The 25,853-nt window shown below is 36.5% G+C and overlaps 1 protein-coding gene across 2 annotated transcripts in view; it reads right to left on the bottom strand.

Moving 5' to 3' along the window:
* UBE2Q2 (ubiquitin conjugating enzyme E2 Q2) overlaps nucleotides 1-25,853 on the bottom strand; it is a 62,679-nt gene that overhangs the window by 18,614 nt on the left and 18,212 nt on the right. For both annotated transcript variants that reach the window (XM_077780471.1, XM_077780472.1), the window contains exons 4-9: nucleotides 19,759-19,815; nucleotides 16,098-16,238; nucleotides 13,144-13,228; nucleotides 12,310-12,370; nucleotides 11,211-11,301; nucleotides 2,889-2,947 (exon numbers count right to left, since the gene is read on the bottom strand). In XM_077780471.1, coding sequence (XP_077636597.1) covers nucleotides 2,889-2,947; nucleotides 11,211-11,301; nucleotides 12,310-12,370; nucleotides 13,144-13,228; nucleotides 16,098-16,238; nucleotides 19,759-19,815 — 494 coding nt within the window. The remainder of the gene's footprint in view (nucleotides 1-2,888; nucleotides 2,948-11,210; nucleotides 11,302-12,309; nucleotides 12,371-13,143; nucleotides 13,229-16,097; nucleotides 16,239-19,758; nucleotides 19,816-25,853) is intronic.

Genomic DNA, 25,853 nt, shown 5'->3' with positions numbered 1-25,853 from the left:
GAACTCCACGTCGGGTTCTACACTGGTGGTGCAGGGCCTGCTTGGAATTCTCTCTTCCTCCCCCCACCCCTTTCTCTCTATCTCTGTCCTTCCCCTGCTCTTGCTCTCTCTCAAAATAAATAAACTTTAAAAAGAAAAAAAAAAGAAACAACAAATGTCCACGGATAAATAAAATGTGGAAATAGCCATATAATGGAATATTATTTCTCCGTAAAATGGAATTAACTATCAAAATACACTACAGTATAGATGAACTTTAAAAACATTTTGCTAAAGTGAAAGAAGCCAGCCACAGAAGACTGCATTCTGTATGATTCCATTTACATGAAATGTGCAAAACAGGGAAATCTTTAGAGATGGAAAGGAAATGTGTGGTTGCCAGTAGGTGGGGAGTTGGTGGGTGGGTGGGGGATAAGGAATGGTTGCTAACAGGTACAGAATTTCTTTGGGGGAATGATGAAAATGTTCTGAAATTAGAGAGTGGTAATAGTTACGCAACTTCTATGACTTTACTAAAAACCACTGAATTGTGCATTTTAAAAGGTGAGTTTCATCATACGTGAACTGTATCAGTAAAGCTGTTATTTAACAAAATGTTTGGCTATTGTAAGAAACAGAGGAATAGGGTAATAGCTAGAAGATGATGGAGGATATAAAATATATGGAACTGATCAATAATCTGATCAGACTCCTATAGTACTTCAACTTTAGCCTGATTGTGAGATTGCAAAGCTCTGCGTTTTATTAGTCTCTCACATTTTGTAGTTCTTCCCAAGTCAGCCAGTAAATCCTCTCCATCACTCAACTGTTGACTATGAAGACCAAGTCACTGTGATTTTGCTTCAAATCAGCATTCACCTTCCATTCATCTTTCCATTCCTACGGTACCATTTTATGTTGTCCTCACTTCACTCTAAGGGCCATCAGCTCTTAACTAGCCTTGCATTCTTCTAGGCTTTGGGAACACAATCTGTCTTCTTCCACTGTTCCTATATTTCTAAAACATTATCTTTCATATATTTCCCTGTTCCTGAACCAGCTACTGAGAGATAAATTCGGTATCCATGGGTAAGAGTTTCCTTACCGGGGGGGAAGAAAATGAAAACAAGCAACAAACAAAAACAAACAAAAAACCCTGTAACCACTCCATAATCCTAAATAACAACAAGTTATTTTGTCAGCACAATTTCATACAACTCTTCTGTATGAATTCTACTTATCTTGTTTTGTAGCTCAAACCTGTCTGGTATGCTATAAATATATCATGCTCTTTCTTAGATATGTGATTGTGTTTATTTTTTACCTATGTAGATAATTTTCCTTCAACCTCTACTGGTAGACCAAACTCAATATGAATATCAACTCACTCATATGTCAATGCCCACCTGAGATACCACCTACTTGACAAGTCTTCCCAGATCACTACTGTTGGAGGCAACTCCCTTTTCCTTTAACCTCAGAGAACTCAAGTCCACACTTCGCATTTGCCAATCATTGAAGTACTTTAATATTTTTAAATATTAATAATATTTATAATATCCTTTTATATTGCTTGCTTTTGTATAACGGAAAAAACATTTTACTAGATTTGTATGTATAAATAACAAGCTGACTTATTATTCATTTATTCTTTTGTATAATGGGAGAATAATATCATTATAGCAAAAAGCAATGAAGAGAAACTATAACAGATTTTTAAATAGAAAATGGTATTTTTCAACTTCATGTGTTTGCCTCCACAAGTAGGTGGTAAACTACTTAAAATCATAAATTCTTAAAACTCTTTAGGATTTCTCACAACAAACTAAAAAATCTGCTGGTCAAGGTTAGAGCAGATTTCAAAATGATCTGATAAGAATATTTTATACATTTATCCTGAATTTACAAAATTTTTTCAAATCTTTTCCTTAATCATTTATAGTCATCCATATTTCTTAATCTAAATCAAACTATTACTGTATCAACAATAGCAATGATCAGAGTAAGGACTGGATATTTTTAATTCTTATCAGCATAATTGCATTACCTCACAAGTCTGAATTAGTCAACTGAACATTTCATAATTCCCAAATTAGTATATATATTTTTAAGTTTATTTATTTATTTTGAGAAAGAGAAAGAGTATGGAAGAGAGGCAGAGAGAGAATCCCAAGTAGGCCCCACACTGTCAGTGTGGAGCCCAATGTGGAGCTCACACTCAACTGTGAGATCATGACCTGAGCTGAAGTCAAGAGTCGGACGCTTAACCGACCAAGCCACCCAGGTGCCCTCAAATTAGTATTAATTGCTCCTAACTTAACAACCTATAGAACATTTCATAACCAACCCTGGTACCACTTCTCATCTTTTCCCATCCTTTATATGACTTCTAATCACAAAAAAAAGTAATATAAGCTTCAATAAAAATGAATGACAATTATATTCTACCAAACTGAAACCACCACCTTTAGAAGGAATTAGATGGCTAGCTCCATAGGTCCATGAGATTTTCTGTGATTATTTCTGGGAATATAGGCTTGTGGGAATCATTCTCTAATCTTAACTTTCTCTAAATCCTCAATCACAATTTATATTTGAAAAACACTTGCCTTCTTATTGTGTAACTTTTGTATACAAAAAGGGAATATTAAAAACTCTTACTTATAAATAGCACATTGGTTTATAACCAATGGTTTTCAAATGATGGTTTCCAGCCTAGCAACAACAGCTTCACCTGAAACCATCTTAGAAATACAGAAATGCAAATTCTCAGCTTTTCCCCACCCCTAGACCTAGTGAATCAGAAACCTTGGAATATAGCCTAGCATTCTGGACCTCCTATCACTTAACTATCCCCTCCAAATAATTCTGATGCACACTTTCCAAAGAAAATAATTACTTAAACTTACCCTCCTGAGAGAACGGGTAACACCACTCGAACAAATGGAGGATCAAATGGAAAATTATCCTAAAAAGCAAATAATCAAGTTTAATTACTTTTAAGAAAATCCTTAATATTCTATTTATTTTGAAGATTTTTATATAAAGAATGTGTACATTTATTATCTGACGAGGGTCATAAAAGTAAAAGTAGTACCAAAAGTAAAATGAAGTAAAAACCAAAGAAAATAAAAATGAAGAGCAGGCCCAAACAGAACAGTGTTCTGGTAAAGTTATGAAAATTATGAAGGGGTTCCACTTCCAAAAGAACTATATAAAGGAACCATTCCAATAGTGATAGATTAGGTAACTTAGATCAATCCTCTAGCTGAGAACTAGAGGAGGTAGACAAAATGTAACTATTACAGAGCTAAGATCAAGAAGGGAGCCTCTGAGTGGGACCCTTCCTCCCCCTGCCTTGAGTTTTCTTTCAATTACACAAAAGGAAGATGAGAGGTCAAAAAGCTCAGCAGAACTTAAGACTCACAGGGCTAGGGATAAAAATTGGAGCTGGGGTCCAAGGAGAGGCCTGGACAAGTCCCCCACACTTTAGGTCCCAGCTGGGACCCTGAAGGACAAATGACACATTGCCCCAACTGACAAGGAATGAAGTCCAGCTTTGTGTCACCTCAATCCCTGAATAGATTCTGTGATCTTGGGTTGCTAGTGTCCAAGCCCAACAGGAGCAAATGTGAACCCTATTCGGAGAAGAATATCATTCAAGGCTTCAAATTAGCAAATTTTTCATAATAATGTTTGTCACACAAGACTTAAAAACAAACATGTCCAGAAAATGAGAAGCAAATGACACAAAACCCACAAGAGATCAAGATAATAGAATAAAAGACATAGATTTTAAAATAAACCTGTTGAATACATGCAAGGAAAGAAAACACAAGATTGAAAACCCTGACAAAGAACTAAAATTATAAAATGAACCTTACAGAAATTCTGAAACATAGAAATACAATAACTGAAATCAATAATGTAACAGATGAATTTGACCACAATAGAGACTTTAGTGAAAAAGAAATTCAGTATACAGGAAAATAGGCCAGAAAACATCCAGAATGAAGCCAAGAGAGAAAATATGTTCAAAATAACAAGACACGGGAACGTATTAAAAGGCTTATTATATATGTGGAGTCCTAGAAGGAGACAAAAGAATGGGACAGAAGCAGTTATTTGGAGAGAATGTCTGAGAATTTTCCAAAATAGATTAAACACTTCGTAAGATTGAAGCACTGCATCTATTTCAAGAAAAACAATGGAAACCCCAATGAGGGCATGGTAAATCTTTGAGTTGCTGAAAGGAATTTCCAACTGAAAAATCTATACCCAGTACAAATACTTCCAAAAATGAAATCACACTAAAGTTATTTTCCCGTTAGCAGACACAAGCTGAAGGAAATATTAAAGGATATTCTTTAGGCAGGAGAAACATGATCCTAGATGGAAATGTGGACACTGAAGACCATGAAAAGAATAAATATGCACATAGATGTAAATGAATATTGACTATATAACAATAAAGTGTAGTTTTTAGCTAAGTACAGAAAATGCATGAGTGCACATGTTTGGCAGGGAATCCATGTTCTAAGTCTTTGCATTGATAAGGAAAAAGTAAAATATAAATTAACAAACTTATATTAGACTTAGACAAAAAGATACACTGTAATTGTAAGGGAGTAAAGAAGAGTAAGGGAACACATACCCAGGAAGCTGAAAGAGAAGAGAAACTGGAGTAATTAAAAAAAAAAACTAAAAAGAATGAGAAAAAGAAACATAGAATAACAATGACAAACAGAAAGCACTTATGACACAGGAGATATGAACCCTAATAGCAGTAATAAATTATATGCAAATAGACTTAGTGCTCTAATTAAATGACAAAAATCATCAGGCTTGATAAAAATATATGAAGAGAAGATAAGAGAAAAGAAACCTCAGCTAATCCTCAGGCTACCAAGCACAATTCTTTTTTTCAAATTCTCAGTCCTGGTAACACCCTTCCAGAAGAACAAGAGCTTTCTCTCTCTCTCTTTTTTTTTTTTTTTTTACAAATAGTTTATTGTCAAATTGGGTTCCATATAACACCCAGTGCTCATCCCCACAAGTGCCCTCCTCCCTGACCATCTCCCCCTCCCCCCCCCAACTCCCATCCATTCTCAGTTTGTTCTCAGCATTCAAGTCTCTCATNTGTGGGTTGTTGCCTTTGCTGTGCAGAAGCTTTTAATCTTGATGAGGTCCCAATCGTTTATTTTTAAGAGCTTTTTCTCTTAATGAACTTATGCAACAACGGTAGCTGAAGTGGCCAAGAGCATTAGAAGTCAATCTCTGTGTGACCAGAGAGCCAAGAAGGCTGCCCCTCATTTTCCTACAGCAGTGGGGTAGGGAAAAAGCATACTGCCTCTAATAAAGATATGATGGGATGTCTAAGAGAAATTATCTCCAATTTTATGGTCAAATAAAACAACTAATTGACTCTTAAACCAATTTGAGGGTAAAGGAGCTAAACTAAACAAACATTTGTCTTGTTCAGTTATTTCCAAGGAACACAAAAATACAGTTTTACTATTAGAATAAGCAGCATAAGTCCAGTAATTTACTTTAACTCCCTACTTCCACCCATCCTCAAGTAAGTCTCTAAGGAACATTTTAACTATGAAAACTGAATACTAATTAATAGGAGAGGAAGACAAATAGCACATTTCTGGTGGCTTTCTTAGCTTTCTACTGCAAGGGAGAATCTACCCACACAAGAAACCAACCTAATGATAATTGTTATTATATTCTACTTCCAAATAAGTAGCTCACCATTTGGAGGTTCTATAAGGTTCATTTAATAGATATAATGAAAGGCATGGATGCAAAGCTTGATAAGGAACAACTTCGTTTAGATCTTTATATATGTGATCCTAAATGATAAAGGGATGCCTGGGTGGCTCAGTCAGTTAAACATCTGACTTCGGCTCAGGTCATGATCTCATGGCTTGTGGGTTCAAGCCCCGGGTAGGGCTCTGTGCTGACAGCTTGGAGCCTGGAGCCTGCTTTGGAATCTGTGTCTCCCTCTCTCTCTGCCCCTCCCCCACTTGTGCGCGGTCTCAAAAATAACTAAACATTAAAAAAACCAATAATTAAAAAAATATGTGATCCTAAATGATAAAGCTTTTTAAATTGATTGTGTGGCAGTGAGAAATACTTTCATTTTATTTATTTTTTAATGTTTATTTATTTCTGAAAGATAGACAGACAGAGCACAAGCAGGGGAGGGGAAGAGAGAGGGAGACACAGAATCCGAAGCAGGCTCCAGGCTCCGAGCTAGCTGTCAGCCCAGAGCCCCGATATGGGGCCTGAACCCACGAGTCATGATCATGACCTAAGCTGAAGTCAGACGCTTAACTGACTGAGCCACCCAGGCGCCCCGAAATACTTTAAGTAATTCTTCAGAGTAACTCCTCTGCATCAAAACCTAGGGACTATTCCATAACCTCTATACCATGGAACTCAGTAATCAATATTTTACAGAATAAGAGTTCCTTAAAGGATTATAGCAGAGAGGTTGAGGATGACATAAAAAAGAAATTTGAGTTGTTTTGGTACACTAACTCAGAAACTGAGAATCTCAAGGTTTACAAGGATCTCATGAAGTTTCCAATTCAGTATCTTGGCTTTCCAACATATTATTTTTTTATTTTTTAAGATTTATTTTTGAGAGACAGAGAGAGACAGACAGACAGAGTGCTAGTGGGGGAGGGGCATAGAGAGAGGAAGACACAGAATGTGAGGCAGGCTCCAGGCTCTGAGCTGTAAGCACAGAGCCTGATGCAGGGCCTGAACCCACAAACCATAAGATCATTATCTGAGCTAAAGCAGGATGCTTAACCAACAAAGCCACCCAGGTGCCCCCTTCCAACATATTCTTAATGAGAAGGAACATCCTATACTTTTTATTTATTTATTTATTTATTTATTTATTTAGAGAGTGCAAGTAGGGGGTAGGGATGGGACAGGAGGGGCAGGGCGGGCAGAGAGAAAGAGAGAGAATCCCAAGCAGGCACCATGCTGCCAGCACAGAGCCCAACACAGGGCTCTCCCATGAACTATGAGATCATGACCTGAGATGACAGCAAGAGTCAGACACTCAACTGACAGAGCCACCCAGGTGCCCCAGAAACATTCTATTCTCAAATTCTTGAAAGCCTGTTTCCAGATGGCTCTACATAGTTATCACTTGAAAATCATCTCCTTAGAGTTTGAGTTACTAGTTCTAATGTCTATTAAACAAAACAAAATCAAACTATCAAATTAACAAAGTGTCAATTGAAAAACAAAATCAAACTAAAGCTTCCATACATAGTCCTTTAAATAGTTGAGGACAAGCTCTCATGAGCCCCTATGTCCTCTCCAAATCCACAATTGGCCAGCTAACTTACAACATAAAAATCTCTTTCAAATCCTTGCAGCTATTCTCTATATGAATCCAAATCTATCTAAATAAACCCTTCTTAAAATAGTACCTCAGAATTCAGCTCAGTGATTTAGGTATGGCTTTAAAAACCAGACCACCACTCCCTTAAAAGCACAGCATAAGATTTGCCACGTTGGTGACAAATCTAATTGGTCCCCATTTTCTCTCCTGCCCCTATCCCCAACCTTATGTTATAGCTCAAGTTCCATTTTATTATGCATGGCCTTCAAGTTGTCACCATGGACATCTAAGGCATGGACATAAATACTGTACATGCTCCTTCTCATAAATCTTTCTTTCTGAGTAATACCTGCTATCCTTCAAAGTCTGTGAATCCTGATACTAATAACTTGGCAATTCAGTTGCCAACATCACTTAGTTCAGAGCAATCACATTCTTCCCAGGCCTCTTAAGAAATACTTCAGGCCTTGGGGCGCTTGGGTGGCTCAGCTTAAAGCGTCCAACTTCGGCTCAGGTCATGATCTTGTGTTTGGAGCTCCATATCAGGTTGTGCTGAAGTTCCAAGCCTGGAGCCTGCTTCAGATTCTGTCTCTCTCTCTCTCTCTGCCCCTCCCCACTCATGTTCTTTCTCTCTCTGTCTCTTGAAAATAATTAAACATTTAAAAAAAAAAAAAAGAAAAAGGAACTACTTCAGACCTAACAAAGGCCCTTCTTTCTGGTATCAAGAGCCATAGTCCAGAAAGACAAATCCAACAGAATTTCAGCCATTTACCTTCCAGATTGTCCCATCCCTGAAGGTCTACCTAGAGTAGGAAAGTATCATGAAAACATTAACTGCAGCCACAAATCTTTCAGTTTACTGGTCAAGATTTCATATTCCCTTAAAGATACCTCTCCAGGAGGAAGTGAGAGGGAAAGAACACACAGAGGGCTTTCAAAGGTACTGCTTAAGAAGAGGAAGAAAGAAGAAATAGACAATTTTTTAAAACATAATTGATGCAACTTACATTATTTCAGGTATAAAGTTCTATTTCTTTTTTTTTTTAAATGTCTTTATTTTTGAGAGAATGCGCATTAAGCCAGTGGGGGAGGGGCAGAGAGAAAGGGAGACAGGATCTGAAGTGGGCTCTGTACTGACTGACAGCAGGGAGCAGGATGAGGGTGGGGCAGGGCTCAAACTCATGAACCATGACATCATGACCTGAACCAAAGTCAACACAACCTACTGAGCCACCCAGGTGCCCCTATAAGATTCTATTTCTTAAGCTTGGTGTTGGACATCTGGGCTCATGATTTAATACGATTATTTATGGATTGTTCACGTTAAAACACTCTGTATATATTTTAAAAAAGGGGGGCGCCTGGATGGCTCAGTCAGTTAAACATGCAACTTTGGCTCAGGTCATGATCTCAGAGTTGGGGGGTTGGAGCCCCACTTGGGCTCTGTGCTGAAGACTGGGGCCTGGACCTTGTTTGCTTTGGGTTCTATGTGTGTGTCTCTCTCTGCTCTTCCCACATTCATGATCTCTCTCTCTATCTCTCTCTCTCAAAAATAAACATTTTTAGGGGCGCCTGGGTGGCTTAGTCGGCTAAGTGTCCGACTTTCGCTTAGGTCATGATCTCATGGTTCGTGGGTTCCGGCTCCGCATCAGGCTCTGTGCTGACTGCCAGCTCAGAGCCTGGAGCATGTTTCAGAGTCTGTGACTCCCTCTCTCTCTGACCCTCCCCTGCTCACGCTGTCTCTCTCTCTCCTAGAAATAAATAAAACATTTAAAAAAATAAATAAACATTTTTAAAAATTAGGAAAAAAAAAAAGAAAAGCACTACTTTCCTGGTTTATTTTTTCACCTTATGAATAATTGAAAATGCAGTCATTAGCAACTTCAGTAAATATACCAGATTCACTTTCTAGGAAGACAACGCAATTGACAACTACAAAAGTTTCTATTAACAAAATTGAGGGAATATATCTGAGTTATTTGAAGAAAGTTCAATCATAAATGAAGATACGGGGCGCCTTGGTGGCTCAGTCAGTTGAGCGTCTGACTTCAGCTCAGGTCATGATCCCGCACTTTGTGGGTTCGAGCCCTGCACTGGGCTCTGTGCTGACAGCTCAGAGCCTGGAGCCTGCTTCTGTCTCTCCCTCTCTCTCTGCCCCTTCCCCACTATGTCTCCCAAAAATAAATAAAAGTTTAAAAAATAAATTAAATAAATGAAGATATATCCCCAAAAATGTATATACACAAAAGCTAAGTAAAAAGTTCAAAAAATTACTTTTTGCAAGTATGTTCTGTCATGTCTTTGCTTTCTTTCTTCAAAACCCCTCATATCCATCTACTTTCACCTAGGTCTACTACCATCATTCTTCATTACTCCTTGCCCAGATTAAAATTAAAGCCCCAGTAGTCTCCCAAAAATCTACCCTCTCCTATCTGATGCTGAAGACATTATGTCTTCATAAACTGTTTAAAAATAATAATAATAAAAAGCCTAACAGACCAATCACGCCCCTACCTAAAAACCTCTACTGGTTCTTTAGTGTCTAAAGGTTAAGATCCCAGACTCTTCATCATGGTCTCCAAAGCAGTACAGCCTTCATCACCGATTTCTCCCTCGGAAGACTGCAGGCTCTTGCAGGCATTATATTTTAGATGCCTCCATGTCCTCAAGCCTTCTATAGCCCCTCTACAGTCCCTAATGCACTGAAGTCTACCTAAGTGAAATGGAAAAAATATACATATCTGTAAATTTTTTCCCAATTTAAAAGAACACAGCAAAAAGAGGCTCTATATAATTCAAATTTATCTCCTTAGAAACACATGTCATAGTTTTTTTTTTTTTGAAACAAAAGATTTAAAGCTACATTTATCCATATTCCATATTGAATCATATTTTAGCTAAATTCTATTGCTATTCTTCATTAACCTTTACTCTTATCATTTAAAGAAAGGTATTAAATATAACACATAAATTTAGAAAAGTATGTAATGTATAAAAGTATGCCATTATATATTATAAAATATGCATGCATGTAATCACAACCCTGGTCAAGAAACAGACTACAGCCACTATCCAAGAAGTCACAAGAAGTCCCTTTCCGCTTATAACTCCATCCCTCTCACCTAGATTTACTCCCTGTCTTCAACTGTATGGTAATCACATCTTTGCTTTTCTTGGTAGTAATTACTCAAGTTTGAATCCAAAAATCTGTGTTTTTCAACCTTCTTTTTAATTTCTGCTCCACTAACAAGGCTTTTTAGAAAATTATTTTTCTGAATCTACCCTCCACCACAGACATACTGGGTTAACAGTTTATATAATATCACCCCTTAAAGGACAACAGACCACTGTAATATCTAAGACTTTTTTTTCACTCCAAGGACCAGTTTTCAATCCACTGGTGGGGATATTGCCTCCACTGAGAAGGCATGCCCTAAACAATTTAGTTTTACCTATTTTTGAGCTCACTATAAATGAGATTGTACAAAACTTGTTTGGGGGCCTGGCTTCTTTGGCTCAGCATTGTGTTTAAGATTTACTCATCTTTTTGCACATAGCTCTATTACTTTGTATATGAATACTACCATATTCCCTTCTACTGAAACATACTTGGGTTATTTTCTGTTTCTGTTCTGTTCAGTTTGAGTACCTAAGTACTCATTTCTTGCAGGATATGTATACATAGATGTGTGTATGTGTGTGTGTGTGTGTGCGTGTGCGTGTGCATGAGGGGAATTCCTGAATCACAAGGAGTGAATACCTTCTACTTTACCAAATAATCCCTAATTGTTTTCCCAAAGCAATTATAAAATATACATTTCCATTAGAAGTATATGGAGTCTCCTTAAAATTTTCTTACCTTAAAAGAGAAGTTAAGCAAAATATATTCTATGCCTTCTTTTTCTTTTAGGATCTGAAGATCACTGTGCAAAGGACTATCAGGATCGACCCTAAGAATTATATAACAAACAATTAAAATAAGAAGTCCAAAGATTTTTTCTTACTAACCACAAAAATGAACCAGTTCAAGAGCTAAACAGAGCCCCTAGATAAGTTTCAAACATAAACTTGCTCTATGGTCCCTGGAAAAATAAATCGCAATAGGTTCCAACTCGCTGGGATTAAATGTCCAAAAAGATTACGGTATTCTAAGTCCATTCCCATAAGGGGATTCGAAGTTAGCGGTCATTCTAAAGGAAAGTCATATGTACATAAATTTCCTCAAGAACTAAAAAAAAATTAATCTGCTTCTCTAAAATTGTACTATTATTAGCCAAGGGGTTCAAGGAGAGAAAAATTATCACAGACAAGCGCCAAAAAAGTGAAATTGCTAACAAAATCTAAATTTGTCTACAACTGATTCTACATACTCAGGGCCTACTCAAATTCCTCATTTCAAATATAAACTGGTTATCATAATCAGGTTATTAAATTCACTTTTGTTTCTATAGTTCCCAATTTATCTCACTAACTCCATGAAACACTTTATCCCATAGCAAGTCCTTCTTTTTCTCCTTCCACTTCCTCACTTTACTTATTTAAGCCTAAGAAACAGCTCATCTTAACAACCTGAGAACTATTTCTATAGAAACACAGTCTAAAGTTCTAAGTGAAAACCATATTTTATTTTAAATGATTTTTTTTTTTAGTGTTTTATTTATTTCTAGGAGAGAGAGAGAGAGACAGCGTGAGCAGGGGAGGGTCAGAGAGAGAGGGAGTGACAGACTCTGAAACAGGCTCCAGGCTCTGAGCTGGCAGTCAGCACAGAGCCCGACGTGGGGCTCGAACCCACCAACCGCGAGATCATGACCTGAGCGAAAGTCGGACGCTTAGCCGACTAAGCCACCCAGGCGCCCCGTAAAAACCATATTTTAGAGTATCAAATTAAGGGAGAAAAAAGTCTCCATTGTGTAAGCCTATTTTTACAAAGACTGGATTAGCATATAAGAGTCACTTACTTCTGCAGTTTAACATGCCAGTCATATAAACTGTCATTTATGAGTTCCACTGAATAAATCCCTGTAAAGATATAGACCATATAAGTTACTTGGTCTTTGATCTTATAAGTCCGCTTATTTGATCTTATAAGTACCACTTTGGTATAAATGAACACACTAAGTAACCATCAAAATCTAGAAATTTTGCTATTAAAACATGGAACAACTAAGCTGTACTGTAAATATTTTGCCACTGAGTTGAGTATCTTATACTCTCAATATATAATTAAAGCCCCCAATGAAGAGGATTCTTTAATGAGTTGACAAACTGTTTACCGTTAACTATGAATGGGAGGGGGGAAAACTATGCATAAATCATGCGTACTTTAAAATTCTTCTATACACATGCAATTAGTTCTATAAAAATGAAACCCCTCTATAGTTTTAAAAACTTTCTTCAACTTTCCAGGGCATCTTTCCAACTTAGTCTATAAGAAGTCTACGGTCAATCTTTAAATAACTCTATAGAAATTTAATGGATATGCCATAATTTAACCAATTCCACCCTATATCTGATTATTAAGTTTTAATTTGCGACTACAAACAATGCTATAGCAAACAAGTAATTATTTAACATTTAAAAATAAACCCAGATTCAGATATTTAACTGTACTTGAACAAGTAAACTCATCTATTCCACCTTCCACATCTTGTGATAACTTGATTAAATCTGCATTTAAAATCCCTAAAACAAAGTTCATAACCACTTCCGTGCCTGTCCAGTTATATTATGAGAACTGAAAGTTACTGTTTGAAACTTAACAACATAGGGGCAATAGACCCAAGGATCCTTACCTGCTTTATAACTCTGTGATCTGTATATGTCCCTGAGCTCTTTCATAAGCCTATCTGAAGCTTGCACAGACCCAGATACTGCACCCTGAAACAGAAAAATTGCTGTTTACCAAGATCTATAGAGTCCAATAACTGAAGATTTCAGGTACATAAGCCTGAAAATTTAAAATGAGATTTATAAAAATACATCAGCACCCAACATTTTAAAAACTCAAAGAAGCTAAATAATTATAAAGGATTATAAAGTTTCAACAGGAAAATAAAATTAGGGGACAAGTCTGGCTCAGTTACTGTTTAAAACAAAAAAAAAAAAGTCTAACCAACCGTCTAGATCACTATGGCTCCTGAAGTAGCCTAGAACTTAGTATAAACCTATTTCAAATTCTACTGATTTTTTAAAATATTAATGTTTTTTTTTGAATTTTATTTTTTTAGAGCACTTTTAGAATCACAGCAAAACTGAAAGAAAGGTCCAGAGATTTACCATATAATTGCCCCCACAATGTATAGTCTCCGTTATTATCAATATCCTTTACCAGAAGATACACTGCTTTTTTTTTTTTTTTTAAGCTTATTTATTTGGAGAAAAAGCAGGATCAAGCAACCTCTGCACTGCCAGTGCAGATGCTGACACAGGGCTCTGTCTCACGACCATGAGATTATAACCTGAGCCAAAATCAAGAGCTGGATGCTCAACTGTGAGCCACCCAGGTACCCCCAGAAGGTACATTTCTTAAATTGATGAATCCATTGACACATCATTATCACTGAAATCCATAATTTACCTGAAGTTTCACTTTCAGTTTTGTACACTATACGGGTTTGGAAAATGTGTAATGACACATATCCATCATTTCAGTATCACACAACGTATTTTCATTTCCCTAAAAATCCTCTGTGCTCTGCCTATTTATCCCTCCACCACATCTCTGGCAAGCACGGATCTTTTTATGGTCTCCACATTGTTGCCTTTTCCAGAATATCATACAATTAGAAACATACAATTATGTAGCCTTTTCATCAGATTGGCTTCTATCACTTAGTAATATGGATTTAAAGCTCCTCCGTGTCTTTTCATGGTTTGACAGCTCATTTCTTTTTTTTTTAGCAGGGAATAATATTCCATATTGTCTGGATGTACCACAGTTTATTGATTAACCTACTGAAGGATATCCTAGTTGCTTCCAAGTTTTGGCAATCGTGAATAAAGCTGCTATAAACATCCAGTATGCAGGTTTTTGTCTGGACAGAAGTCTTCAATTCATTTGGGTAATACCAAAGACTTCAACTGCTGGAATATATGGTAAAAGTTATGTTCAGTGTTGTAAGAATCTGCCAGACTGTCTTCAAAAGTGGCTGTACCATTTAACATTCCCATCAGCAATGAGTGAGAGTTCCTGTTGCTTCACACCCTCATCAGCATTTGGTATTGTCAGTGCTCCTGATTTTGGCCATTCTTTTTTTCATTTTGACTATTCTATAGGCATGTCAGCTCACCAGCAAATTCTGAAAATACTAGAAGGCCCTTCCCATTTTAGACTATCAACTAAAACAGTTTCATTAGTCTGACTATAAGCAAAAATGTTATACTGAAGGTCTACTTTACATTAAGAAACTGAGAAATAACATGTTCACCTGCAGCTAGTTTCAGTTCTCTTCCATGTTGAGATTTCTCTAAAAATGAAACTGCACCAATATGTTATCCTCAGACTAAATCGGAATGCAACAACTTCTCATAAGACAAAAGCATTTAGAATTCCTTAGTTAAAAAAATATACTGATCATGTAAAATTTAAATGTTAATAGCACCACACCTTGGGGAACGGGTGGCAATCAGGTTCACAAAGTTATTACTTCTTACATTCTTTAACTTGTTTAAGCCCTAGTTTCACACCTATAGAATAGGAAGAATATTTTACGAGTGGCTATAAAGGTTAAATGGGAAGGTTTATAAAGTTTAAAGTACTTAGCTTAGTGTCTCTCGTATGAAAACATTCAAAAAATTATAATTGCTTTGATTATAATATACAAACTGAAAGCAATCACAAGATACAGAAAGTATAGTAATCTTAATTTAAATGGCACAAACTTTTTTTTAAAAAAAATAATCAAGATAAGGGTTGGGCTAAATTTCTTTGCTCTCTTAAAAAAAAGACTTGCCAATTAAATTAATAGTGTAAGACTGAAGGAGAGCGAATAATTCATCTGCTTACAATACTTGGCATTTCCCTACATAATTAATTCCCTGTTTTTGAGAACCTATGCCCAAGAAAAAGGTCTTTCTGAGACAGATATCATAGGTTGGGTAAATAGCTCTAATACAAAGAAGTAAGTGTTAAATGGCTAGACTCCTATGTTTCCCTACTTTGGGCGTTTTAATGTATCATTCTCACTTATTCTCCTCAGTAATCATCCAAAAGGTATGTATTATCTACACTTTAGAGTGGAGGAAACTGAAGCCACACAGCTGTGTTTGTTACCAACTCAGTGTTCATTCACTCCATACCCCATGCCACTGCACATAAAAGAGATGTTAGGTCAAAAGAAAAAAATACTTTTGGTTTGGTTAGAGCAGGATAGACCAGATGGCAGTTCTGTGGAGAAGACTTTAAACTGTACTCTATTTGTAGAAAACACTAAATTTAAATACATACATCTCATAGAAGGGTAAGCGGTATAAACAGGCTGGAAAGGGAGTACATATAGTGAACAGCAAGTTAATTCCAGCATGTAAAAAGCAGATGAACATGGTAGAGAGCTATCAACAGATGAGAAACTTCAACCACCACCACCACCACCCACAAAGGCAACAAAACATGGCTGAACCCACAACACAGGCAAGAGGGGATGAGGGTAGCTTAGACTGGTAGCTTAATGAATTGTCCTGGTTTATATTATTACCTATAATTAGTTAATCCCAAAAGTACAGGTTCTGTATATTTGCAAATACGTACATTGAGATGGTCTTGCCTTTGAGTCTTCCTAATTTTCTCTAATATTGCCAAGTTTTCTTTTTCAATTCCTTCATCCTCTGACTTTTTTCCACTAATAGGCTCTTCTTCCTTCATCTCATAGTGATCCAAATCTTCTATGTCCTACAAAGAGAAGAAAAATATTAGCTTATTGAAGCTTATACCAAAAGTTAAATTACTCTTCACTCAACAGAATAAGCGAATGGAAAGGGGAAAAAAAACCCATCACATTCAATTCAGAAGGTTCCATCTTTTCATATCCTACATTTTAAGAGCTAGAATCTGAGTAAAGCATATTTAATACTTTTATAAAGCCATAACTCTTACTAAATAAATCTCCTATTAAAAGAAACTTTTGCAACAGTTTAGCATTAGGTATCAAGAACCTTATTTATACTTTGTTCCAGTAATCGACTTCTAGAAATCTACTGTAAGGAGCTAATTTAAAATGTGAACATTGACTTAGGCATAAAGATGCCCATTTAAACTTTATAGCTGCAAACCCCTCCATAAAACTCAATGTGCAAAAATGCCAGAGCAGGTACCTCAATTCCACAAAATATAAGAAGACCATTGAAACGTCAACATAGCATAATTGTTTCTTCTTTATCAATAATGAAACAAAAGGGCAGTGAGGATGGCAGTGAACCAATCCCTGATTCCTTGGTGGGGGGGAGGGGGATGGCTGGACACTGTGGACACCAGGTTCTGTGCTCAGGCTCCACCTGTTGCTTCTGGCTACTGCTCTGGCCTTGCCCCAGACCTGGGGTGAGCGGGGGGACTAGATACCCTTGGTGACCATAGGGACCGTGCTAGTTAGAGCTGTGCTGTCCAACAGAGCACTCTCTTGTTTCTTGTGGCTGCTGAGCACTTGGAATGTGGCCAGTCTGAACAGAGGTATGCCTTAAGTTTACAGTCCATACCAAATTTGGAGACTTAGTGAGAAAAATAAAGAACTCATTATGTTGTTTTATATCAATTATGTTGAAATGATAATAATTTGAACAGATTAGGTTAAAAAACATACTAAATGGAAAAAGTAATGCAATGAAAAAGCATACAAAACTGAATATATATGGGGCACCTGGGTGGCTCAGTCAGTTAGGTGACCCAACTGTTAATTTTGTCTCAGGTAATGATCTCACACTATGTGGGATCAAGCCCTGTGTCGGGCTTGTAGCATGGAGCCTTCTTGGGGTTCTCTCTCTGTCCCTCTCTTGCTCACGTTCTCTCTCAAAATAAATAAACTTAAAAAATGAAAAACTGAATATAAATCTCAATTATGCTAAGATAAACAGAAAAAACAGATTAGGACATAACTGAAATAATAATGGTTATTTCTAGAGATATTTAGCACTTTTCCTTTTTTTCCAAGTTATCTACAGTAAGCAACTACTGACTTTTATAATTAGGAAAAATTTAGATTAAGAATTTGAATAATATCCCTTGGTTAATCCCTACATCACTACTCTCCTCCCTCCCTTCCCATATCATCTATTCTTAAATCTATGCAGAACTTTTAAAATCCTAACCTTTTTCTATTATTTTCTCTTTAAATCATCAAAATCTTCTAAAGGAGTAGCTGACACTTATTACCTCCACTTTTTTTTTTTAAGTTTATTTATTTGAGAGAGAGGGGGGAAGAGAGAGAGTGCTTAAGTGCCAGGAAGGAGCAGAGAGAGAGAGAGAGAGAGAGAGAGAGAGAGAGAGAGAGAGAGAGAAAATCCCAAGCAGATTCCATCCACAGTCAGCGTGGAGCTCGACTCAGGACTTGGGACTTGGAACCTATGAACAGTGAGATCATGACCTGAGTGGAAATCAAGAGTGTGACACTTAACGGCTACAACACCTAGGCGTCCCACTATCTCCATTATTTTAGGCAAACTAACTCATTTTGATTTGTAGACCGGTTAAAGATCACCTCCATCCAGATTCGATGGTGTTTTTCGTAGACTCATCTTTTCAACCCCTATTATTACATTCCTTTCTTATTCAGACTCTGTCCATCACTCCATGTTTTGTGGAATGCCCTCCCCATGAAAGGTTTGCACTTTTCAGCCCCAATGTTCCATCCATCCCACACTTATTTTCTTCAGAGTTCTCACAAATGTCCTTAAATCTGTATCTCCTCCTCTACCTTCAAAGTCAGCCACATTCCTATCCATAAATCTTCTCCACTTGAGTATTAACGATGAATTCTGTTCTGTATGGATTATCCTTATAGAACAATGTTCTCAGCACACCTTTTTCTGCTTAAGGCCTTTTTCTCAACAGTCACACTAAATATAAATATATTTGTCTCTAACTCAAGACTTCTAGCCATCTGCTTTTCTAGCCAACCTTGCCTTCCTTTCATGACTCCAACACATCAATATTAAATCTCCCCAAACAGATAGCTTCAATGCACCTAAACACACCACACCCAAGACTATTCGGGACTTTTTACCATATTATTTTAGTTCCCTAGATTATCTTCTTTTCACCTATCTTAACCTGACATCTTTGAAGTCCAGGCTCCTATCTTTCTAGATTTCCCTAAATGCTGCTGTCTTTTCTTTATATATCTTGAAGGAAAAAATGAAAAGTACATAAACTCTGAGTAGAATGTCTACTTCATTGTACACTGAACCCATGGAAAAGGCTTAAAGACATGAATTGTTTTTTAACATTTAACTCTATCCCAAAAGTCATACAAATTGGACGTTAAGAATTATTTTGATCCCAGACTCACAAAACAAACCCACAACTACTTCTTTAGTTTTAAGGCATTCTAAGAAGTGTATTTTACGTTTAAGATTTTCCAAATCAAGAAAATAAGGTAATAACCTGAATTAACTCTAAGATCCAAAACAGAAAAGATGTTTTAAAATCAAGACTGTGGAACTCAAATACCTTTTATGTGGTCAACGTAGAACTAGATCTCCACTCTGAAGTCTGCATTTAAACACAAAGCCTCAGAGCCTGAAAACCTCTAAAATTGTATCAGTGACTGGCAATTAAACTGGCCTAAAATCATAGAATTTGCCCTATGAAATTCTTAGATTATTTCTAGTGAGTAGTCCCTGAAATGTTCTCAAATGCTCCTTTTATTTAAATTCAGAATATTTTTTTCTAAAATATTTATTTTGGAGGAGAGTGTAATCAGGAGAGGGGCAGATAGAGGGGGACAGCAGATCTGAAGTGGACTCTGTGCTGACAGGCTGAAAGCAGTAAGCCCAATGTGGGGCCTGAACTCACAAACGGAGATCATGACCTGAGCCAGTCAGACACTTGACTGAGTCACCTAGGCACCCCTAAATACAGAATTTTTAAAACTTAGTAGTTCCTCTTCCTAAAAATAACTAAATATAGGTTAAGTATTGATTACTATTAAATGCAAATATAATTTTAATGCTAAATGTTAATAAGAGATTTTCTAGGAAATCAAATCCAAAGACATCAGATAAGCAATTTGCTTAAAACTGTATCATTAATTAAAGCAAAAGGCAGACTTTAGAAATTGCATTCAATTTCAAATACAATGTGCTTTTTATTATTCCACATTAACCACAGTTTATAAAGGAGACTGCATAATTATTTAAAATGTTCAAAAATGAAGATACAGTATTTATAAAATGTGATTTTTTTAACATAAAACACCTACTTCAGCCATCTCTTCCTCTTCCTCCTCTTCTGAAGTTACTTCTTCTGTTGTCCCATTCTGAAAAGGAAAAAGAATATGCTAGGGCTATACAGAGTAAGCACACACTGAGTACATTAGAAGACTTTAGGGACAAGCTATCATTCATCTGTCACTAAAATTCCACTAAAAGAACTCATTTGTTGAACATTTACTTTTGAATCCAGGTTTGACGTGACAAATAATATTTATCAGTTTTTTAAAAAGAAACAAGTTTGAATAATTCAACTATAGATGTCTTGGGAATAAACAAAAGCAATCAATCAATTATAAAGCAAAACTTCAGAAAATTTTAAAATGTTCTCAAGAAAAGATTTTACTCATAAGGCTATGTACATAAGGTCAAAGCCACTGACTTCTTCCACTTAAAATAAATATTCCAAACCTTGATTTCCTTAAAATAGCTACCTTTTTAACTTTGAAAAGCCTGAATCTTTCCATAAATTCCATTGTCTTACATTTTTTTATCATACATTTTTAAATGTTTATTTTTGAGAGGAAGAGAGGCAGAGCACAAGCAGGAGAGGGTCAGAGAGAGAAAGAGACCCAGAATCTGAATCAGGCTCGCACAGAGCCCAACGCGGGGCTCAAACCCACGATGGATCCATGAGATCGTGACCTGAGCCAAAGTCAGACGCTTAACCGACGGAGACACCCAGGTGCCCCACCACTGCCTTACATTTTAAAAGGTCTAATGTGTTATAAAGGAGTAGACATTTCACAAAACTAAAAATTATAAAATGATCACCATTTCACTATAGAGCCACTTTTCTTTTTTGCAGTATGTCATTTTACCACAGAATACTTCTCTGCAAGACACAATTGTCAACTCATTCACAAGGAACCTGACGGGGTTTAAGAAGGACCTTCATAACTAGTTTTAGCAGAGCTCAAAAAGACAACTTTTCTAAACCAGAGCAAAGTTCTCTACAACACAGTGGATAAAGTTAGGAGGATTTTTCTGTCTTTCCAGAAATACTTGCTGTATTTGTTCCAAGTACAGCTGGTAAGGATCACTTTATTATATAGGAGGCCTAACTTGATGGCCTCTTACTGTGGGTGTCAGAGCCAGAGAGAAAGGCACATTTAAAAAAAATATAACTCAACACAGTAGCAAAATCTAATAAACCCCTCTCTTCCTTTTACTCAGAGGAGTTGGAAAGTCGGCCTGCCAGAACCTCCCCATTCACATGTCATAGGTGTACAAATCAGGAGAGTGGAGGCCACAGCAGAGAAGACTGACAATTGTGGAGGACAGTCATATTAACCACTGACAATGATTAATGGTATGCCTCATCTATGCAGATAGCCAAGTACCACCAGATATTTAAAGAAAACCAGCAATNAAAAGGTGACCAGAAGCATTATTAAAGAAGAAGATAAAACAATTAAAAAATCTAATTGGAATCTTTAGCAATACTTACGATATTGCATCCACAAAATATAAAAAATTTTCTGTGCAAAGGAAAAGGCAATTCTAGGAAATCAAAAAGAATCAATCAGAAAAAAAAGATACAAAAACACCTGGTAGAAGGGCCAGAGAACACAATAGATTTGAGGACCAAAACATTTATAATTAAGACGATGACCAAATTGTAACATTGCCTTAGACTGTAGAGAAAAAGGAGATAGGGGATGGGAGAGGAAGGGGTTCAGAAAAAGAAGAGTTAAGGGATATAGGAGATAAGAATATAGAGAACTAATATTCATCCACTGTTCATCCATAAAACTGAGGGAAAGAAATAAGAGACAAAGGCTGACAAGCTAAAGAAAGATTTCAGATATTAAATGGCTGTGAACGCCCCAAAGGAATATTGAAAAGTAAAACTCTGTACTTTACAGTTAAAGAAAAAAAAACCATGCCAACGTTCAAAAAGAAAAATTATAGAAAAAGAATCGGGCATCAGGCTTTTCACCTGCAGCAATAAATCTTGGAAGATAAAAGTGTAAAGAACCTAGAAGAGACTCAATTATGAACTCAGAATTCTGTATGTAGTTCCAACAGGACAGGCGCAATTTCTGTGTTTCTTCTCCCCTGGATTATCAGCACCTATACAGAGTACTTTACACAGAGTCAGGTGTTGAATAAATAATAAAACAGACACTGAGTACTCAAGGAACACTCTCCATATACATCCCCAGAAATCCTTTCTAGAAATAATAGAGGACATGATTCAGGGATATATTTTTGGAGGTGGAAAGCAACCATGGAATACAAGAAATGGCAATAAGCAAAGACATAATAACACCAATGGTTAAGTTGAAGCAATTGTACAGGCCATATTCTCTGACCAGAGAAAAACTAAAAATAGCCCCAAAGCCACCTAAGAATGTTAAATTTTTTTTCTAAAGAACTCTTAAGTTTAAGAAGAAATTGATCCTCACATCCCAGTAATCCAACTTCTAAGTATGTGACCAGAAAAATGCTTGCACAGGTGTTCCACAAAATATGGACAAGAATGATCACAGTAGTACTATTCCTAAGAGCAAGCTGGAATCAACTCAAATGGATAAAAATGTTATGGTATATTCAAACAATGGAATACAGAAATGAAAAATGGAATACAGAACTACAGCTACACATATTATGAATAACTTCAATACATAATGTTAAGCCAAAAACAGACATGAAAGAACACATATGACTCTTAATATGAAGCTTAAAAACAGGCAGCAGTAAATCACATTGCTCAGAAAGGTGGATATAGATGATAAAACTAGAGAAAACAAAGATTAGCATAGAAGGGAATGATTATCTGGAAGGAGCCTGCAAAAGGTTTCAAGCACTAGCAACAGCAGGTTTCTTCACATGGGTTGGGGACTGGGTGGTCATTCCCAAGTATTCACTGTAATTATTACACTAAACTTATGGACAAAAGATGGAATCAAACCACTCTGGAATTACAAACTACTTAGAAAAGAAATATACTACATTTTAAAGCCTATGCAAGGAAATCAAATAGCACTAAGAAAATGTATACCTTTGTTAAGAAAGCAATTTAAATCAAAATGATCCAAAAAACTAGAAAAGCAAAAGGAGAGTTAAGACTCACACAAAAATGAAAAAGAAAATTGGATTAAAAAAAATAAAAGGACTGATTCTTTCAAGAGACCAATAAATAGACAAGCTTCTGATGAGTAATCAATGATAAAACTAGGAAAAGAGCTTCATAACCATAGATTTAAAAGTATAAATGAAGTAATCATTTTATTAGAAACTTAAAATTACTAAAACTGGACTAAAGGAATGGAAAATATGAAGACTAATACATGGAAAAAATGGATCAGGCTCAGATGTTCAATTAAACCAGGGTTTTGCAATCTTGGAAGTATTGATAATTGGTGCTAGATAATTCTTTATCATGCAGGACTGACCTGACATTGTAGCACACTTAGGAACATCCCTCTTCCCACAAAATGCTACCCAACCATTTATGACAACCAAAATTATCTCCAAATGTTTCCAGAGGCCTCATGAGAGGCAAAATTGGACCCTTTTGAGAATTTATGTCCTAGACCACAGAAAAAAATATATAAAGCTTACCAAGTCATCTTACAAGACTACATAACCCTAATACTGAAATGAAACACAAGAAGAACCTAAAAAGAAGCAAATAAACCAAAGTACATTACAATCTCACTTAAAGTACAACAAGCCAAAAATAAAGTGTTATTATATCCATCATGTCCCTCTTGTCACTACCTATGCAGGTGCTGAGTATTTATTATGAAAAACAGGATGATTCACAATTAGTAAACTTCTTTACACAATTCACAAAGTATATATCTATATAGAATTATACGCACAATCATGAAAAACAAGGTAGATCTACACATACTGTGTCCATAATGTATTGTTAAGTAAGAAACCAAGGTTGCAGACATTCCAGAGAGAAAAAATTGAACACAAAATATATATATTTCTCCCATTTTCTCTTTCTTAAGTCTCCATAGAATTATAATGAATAAACCCTATATAAACACACAATGATAACAAAAAGGAAGTGGGGCTACCAGCAGAAAAGAATTCATGCATACTAGCAGATGACAATACATGGAAGAACAATAATTAATAGAGCAAAACAAGCAAAGTAGTTTAGGGGGTTGGTTATAGGAGGCTAATTTGTCCCACTGCACCCTGGAGAGGCTCAAGACTCTTAAGACACCCAGTAGCCTGGACAGCAGGAGTAATGGACAGGACTGAAAACAGGTATCTACCTTAAGCAGGAGATAAGAAGGTTTCATATCCAAAGAAACCAAGGAGTTCCAGCTGCCATTTATTATTTATTATACCAGGAAATAGACAGGTGGGGAAGAGGGGTTGGAAATGCCCTTAAATTACTCCTAAAAAGCTATCAGTTGACAAGTCTTGGCCACAAAGAACTCTCAGTCATCTTTTTAGTACCTCTCTAAAGAAATATATGAATAAGAAAAAAAGGAAGAAAAAGAAAACTATAAATGAGCAATATAGAATAAATATAGGTATTTGAGGGAAGTCTTAAGAAAAAATGACCAAGACAGACTAGAAAAAAAACTTATTAAAGAGGAAATAGAGACGCTAGAGAGGGAGAGAATAAAGGTAGCTTACCTTAAGGGTAGCTCCTTAAAGACACTTATGAATATATCTATAAATCAGAAATAAAATGCTATGAATAAATAATCAGAGAATAAGGAAACGCTCTTAGAATTTATATCACTGGAGAGGACCTCCAATGACCACATCCTCCAGCATTCATCCCCCTACATAGTCCCCTCCCAAAGTCAATCTGGACTTGTCCCATGACTTGCTTTAACCAATAAATATGGTAGAAATGCCACTGGGCCAGTTCCAGAGCTAAGCCTTAAGAAGGCCCAAGAGCTTCTACTTTTGTGCTCTTGGAAGCCAAAAATTAAGAATTCTGACTACCTTCCTGAATGAAGGGAAGCCAAAAGAAGGGGTCCATCCAAGAAGAGGATGAGAAGCCATGTGAAAAGAAAGGCTGGGTGGAGAAACACGAAGGCACCACATATAGGAGTTAAAAAGCCATTTTAGACATTCCATTACAGTCAGGTGTCCAAATGACTACCAGTCCCAGCCACTATCTGACTATGCAGGAAGGCCAGCAGAAAAAAACTGTCCAGCTAAGCCTAATCAACCCACACAATTGTGAGTAATAGAATAAATTCAGTTCAGGGTAACTGGGTAAGCAGCAATAAATCAAAACCAAAACGTTATGCTGTCCAAATAATATATTCAAAAATTGGAGGAAAAAACTTCCAGAATTTGAAATTAAAAGACAGAGACAGAATATGGAGATAATATAGAAGATACAAGAACTCAAGCAAAGAAGTCTAAAACCCCATTAGTAGGCATTCCAAAAATGAACAAATAAAGAAAATGGAAAGGAGAAAGTTATCACAGAAAAAAATACAAGAACACCGAACCAAGGAGAAAGATCAAGGAGTCCACATATGAAAAAGGCCCATCCATACCGAGTCTCAAGGAACAGTGTGAGGAAGAAAAAATAGAGGGGCGGGGAGAGGTGGAGAGAGAGACTGCAACTAAAATATGCCAGTGTAATATTTAAGAACGCCAAGAAAAAGACAAACTTTTAAGTTTCCCAAATCACGCATAGAGGAGTGAGACTCAGAATGGCATCAGGCTTAAACAGCATCATTGGCTAGAAGATGACAGGTCAGTCTTTGAAATTTTGAGGGAAAATTATTTTCAACCTAGAATCACATATTCAACTATCAATCAAATGTGACCGTAAAATATAATAGCATATAACATTTGTTGGGCATTTTCTGTGTGCCAGGCACTGCTCTAAATGATTTACATGCACCAACTAATTTTATCTTCCTAGCTTCTCCCAATTATAGGTACTACTACTATTTCTCCCATTTCACAAAAAAGAAATTGATGCACACAGTGGTTGGGTAATTATCCCAAGGTCAGAAAGCTAATAAGCAGCAGCACCAAGATTCAAACCTATAGTGGTCTGGCTATATATTTATTTATCTATCTATGTGAGAGAGAGAGACAGACAGACAGACAGACAGAGTGAACAGGGGAGGGT

Source organism: Crocuta crocuta, unplaced genomic scaffold, assembly GCF_008692635.1.
Source record: "Crocuta crocuta isolate KB4526 unplaced genomic scaffold, BGI_CrCroc_1.0 scaffold310, whole genome shotgun sequence".
In the NCBI taxonomy this organism is placed as follows: Eukaryota; Metazoa; Chordata; class Mammalia; order Carnivora; family Hyaenidae; genus Crocuta; species Crocuta crocuta.
This window is presented reverse-complemented; position numbering and strand designations above follow the sequence as displayed.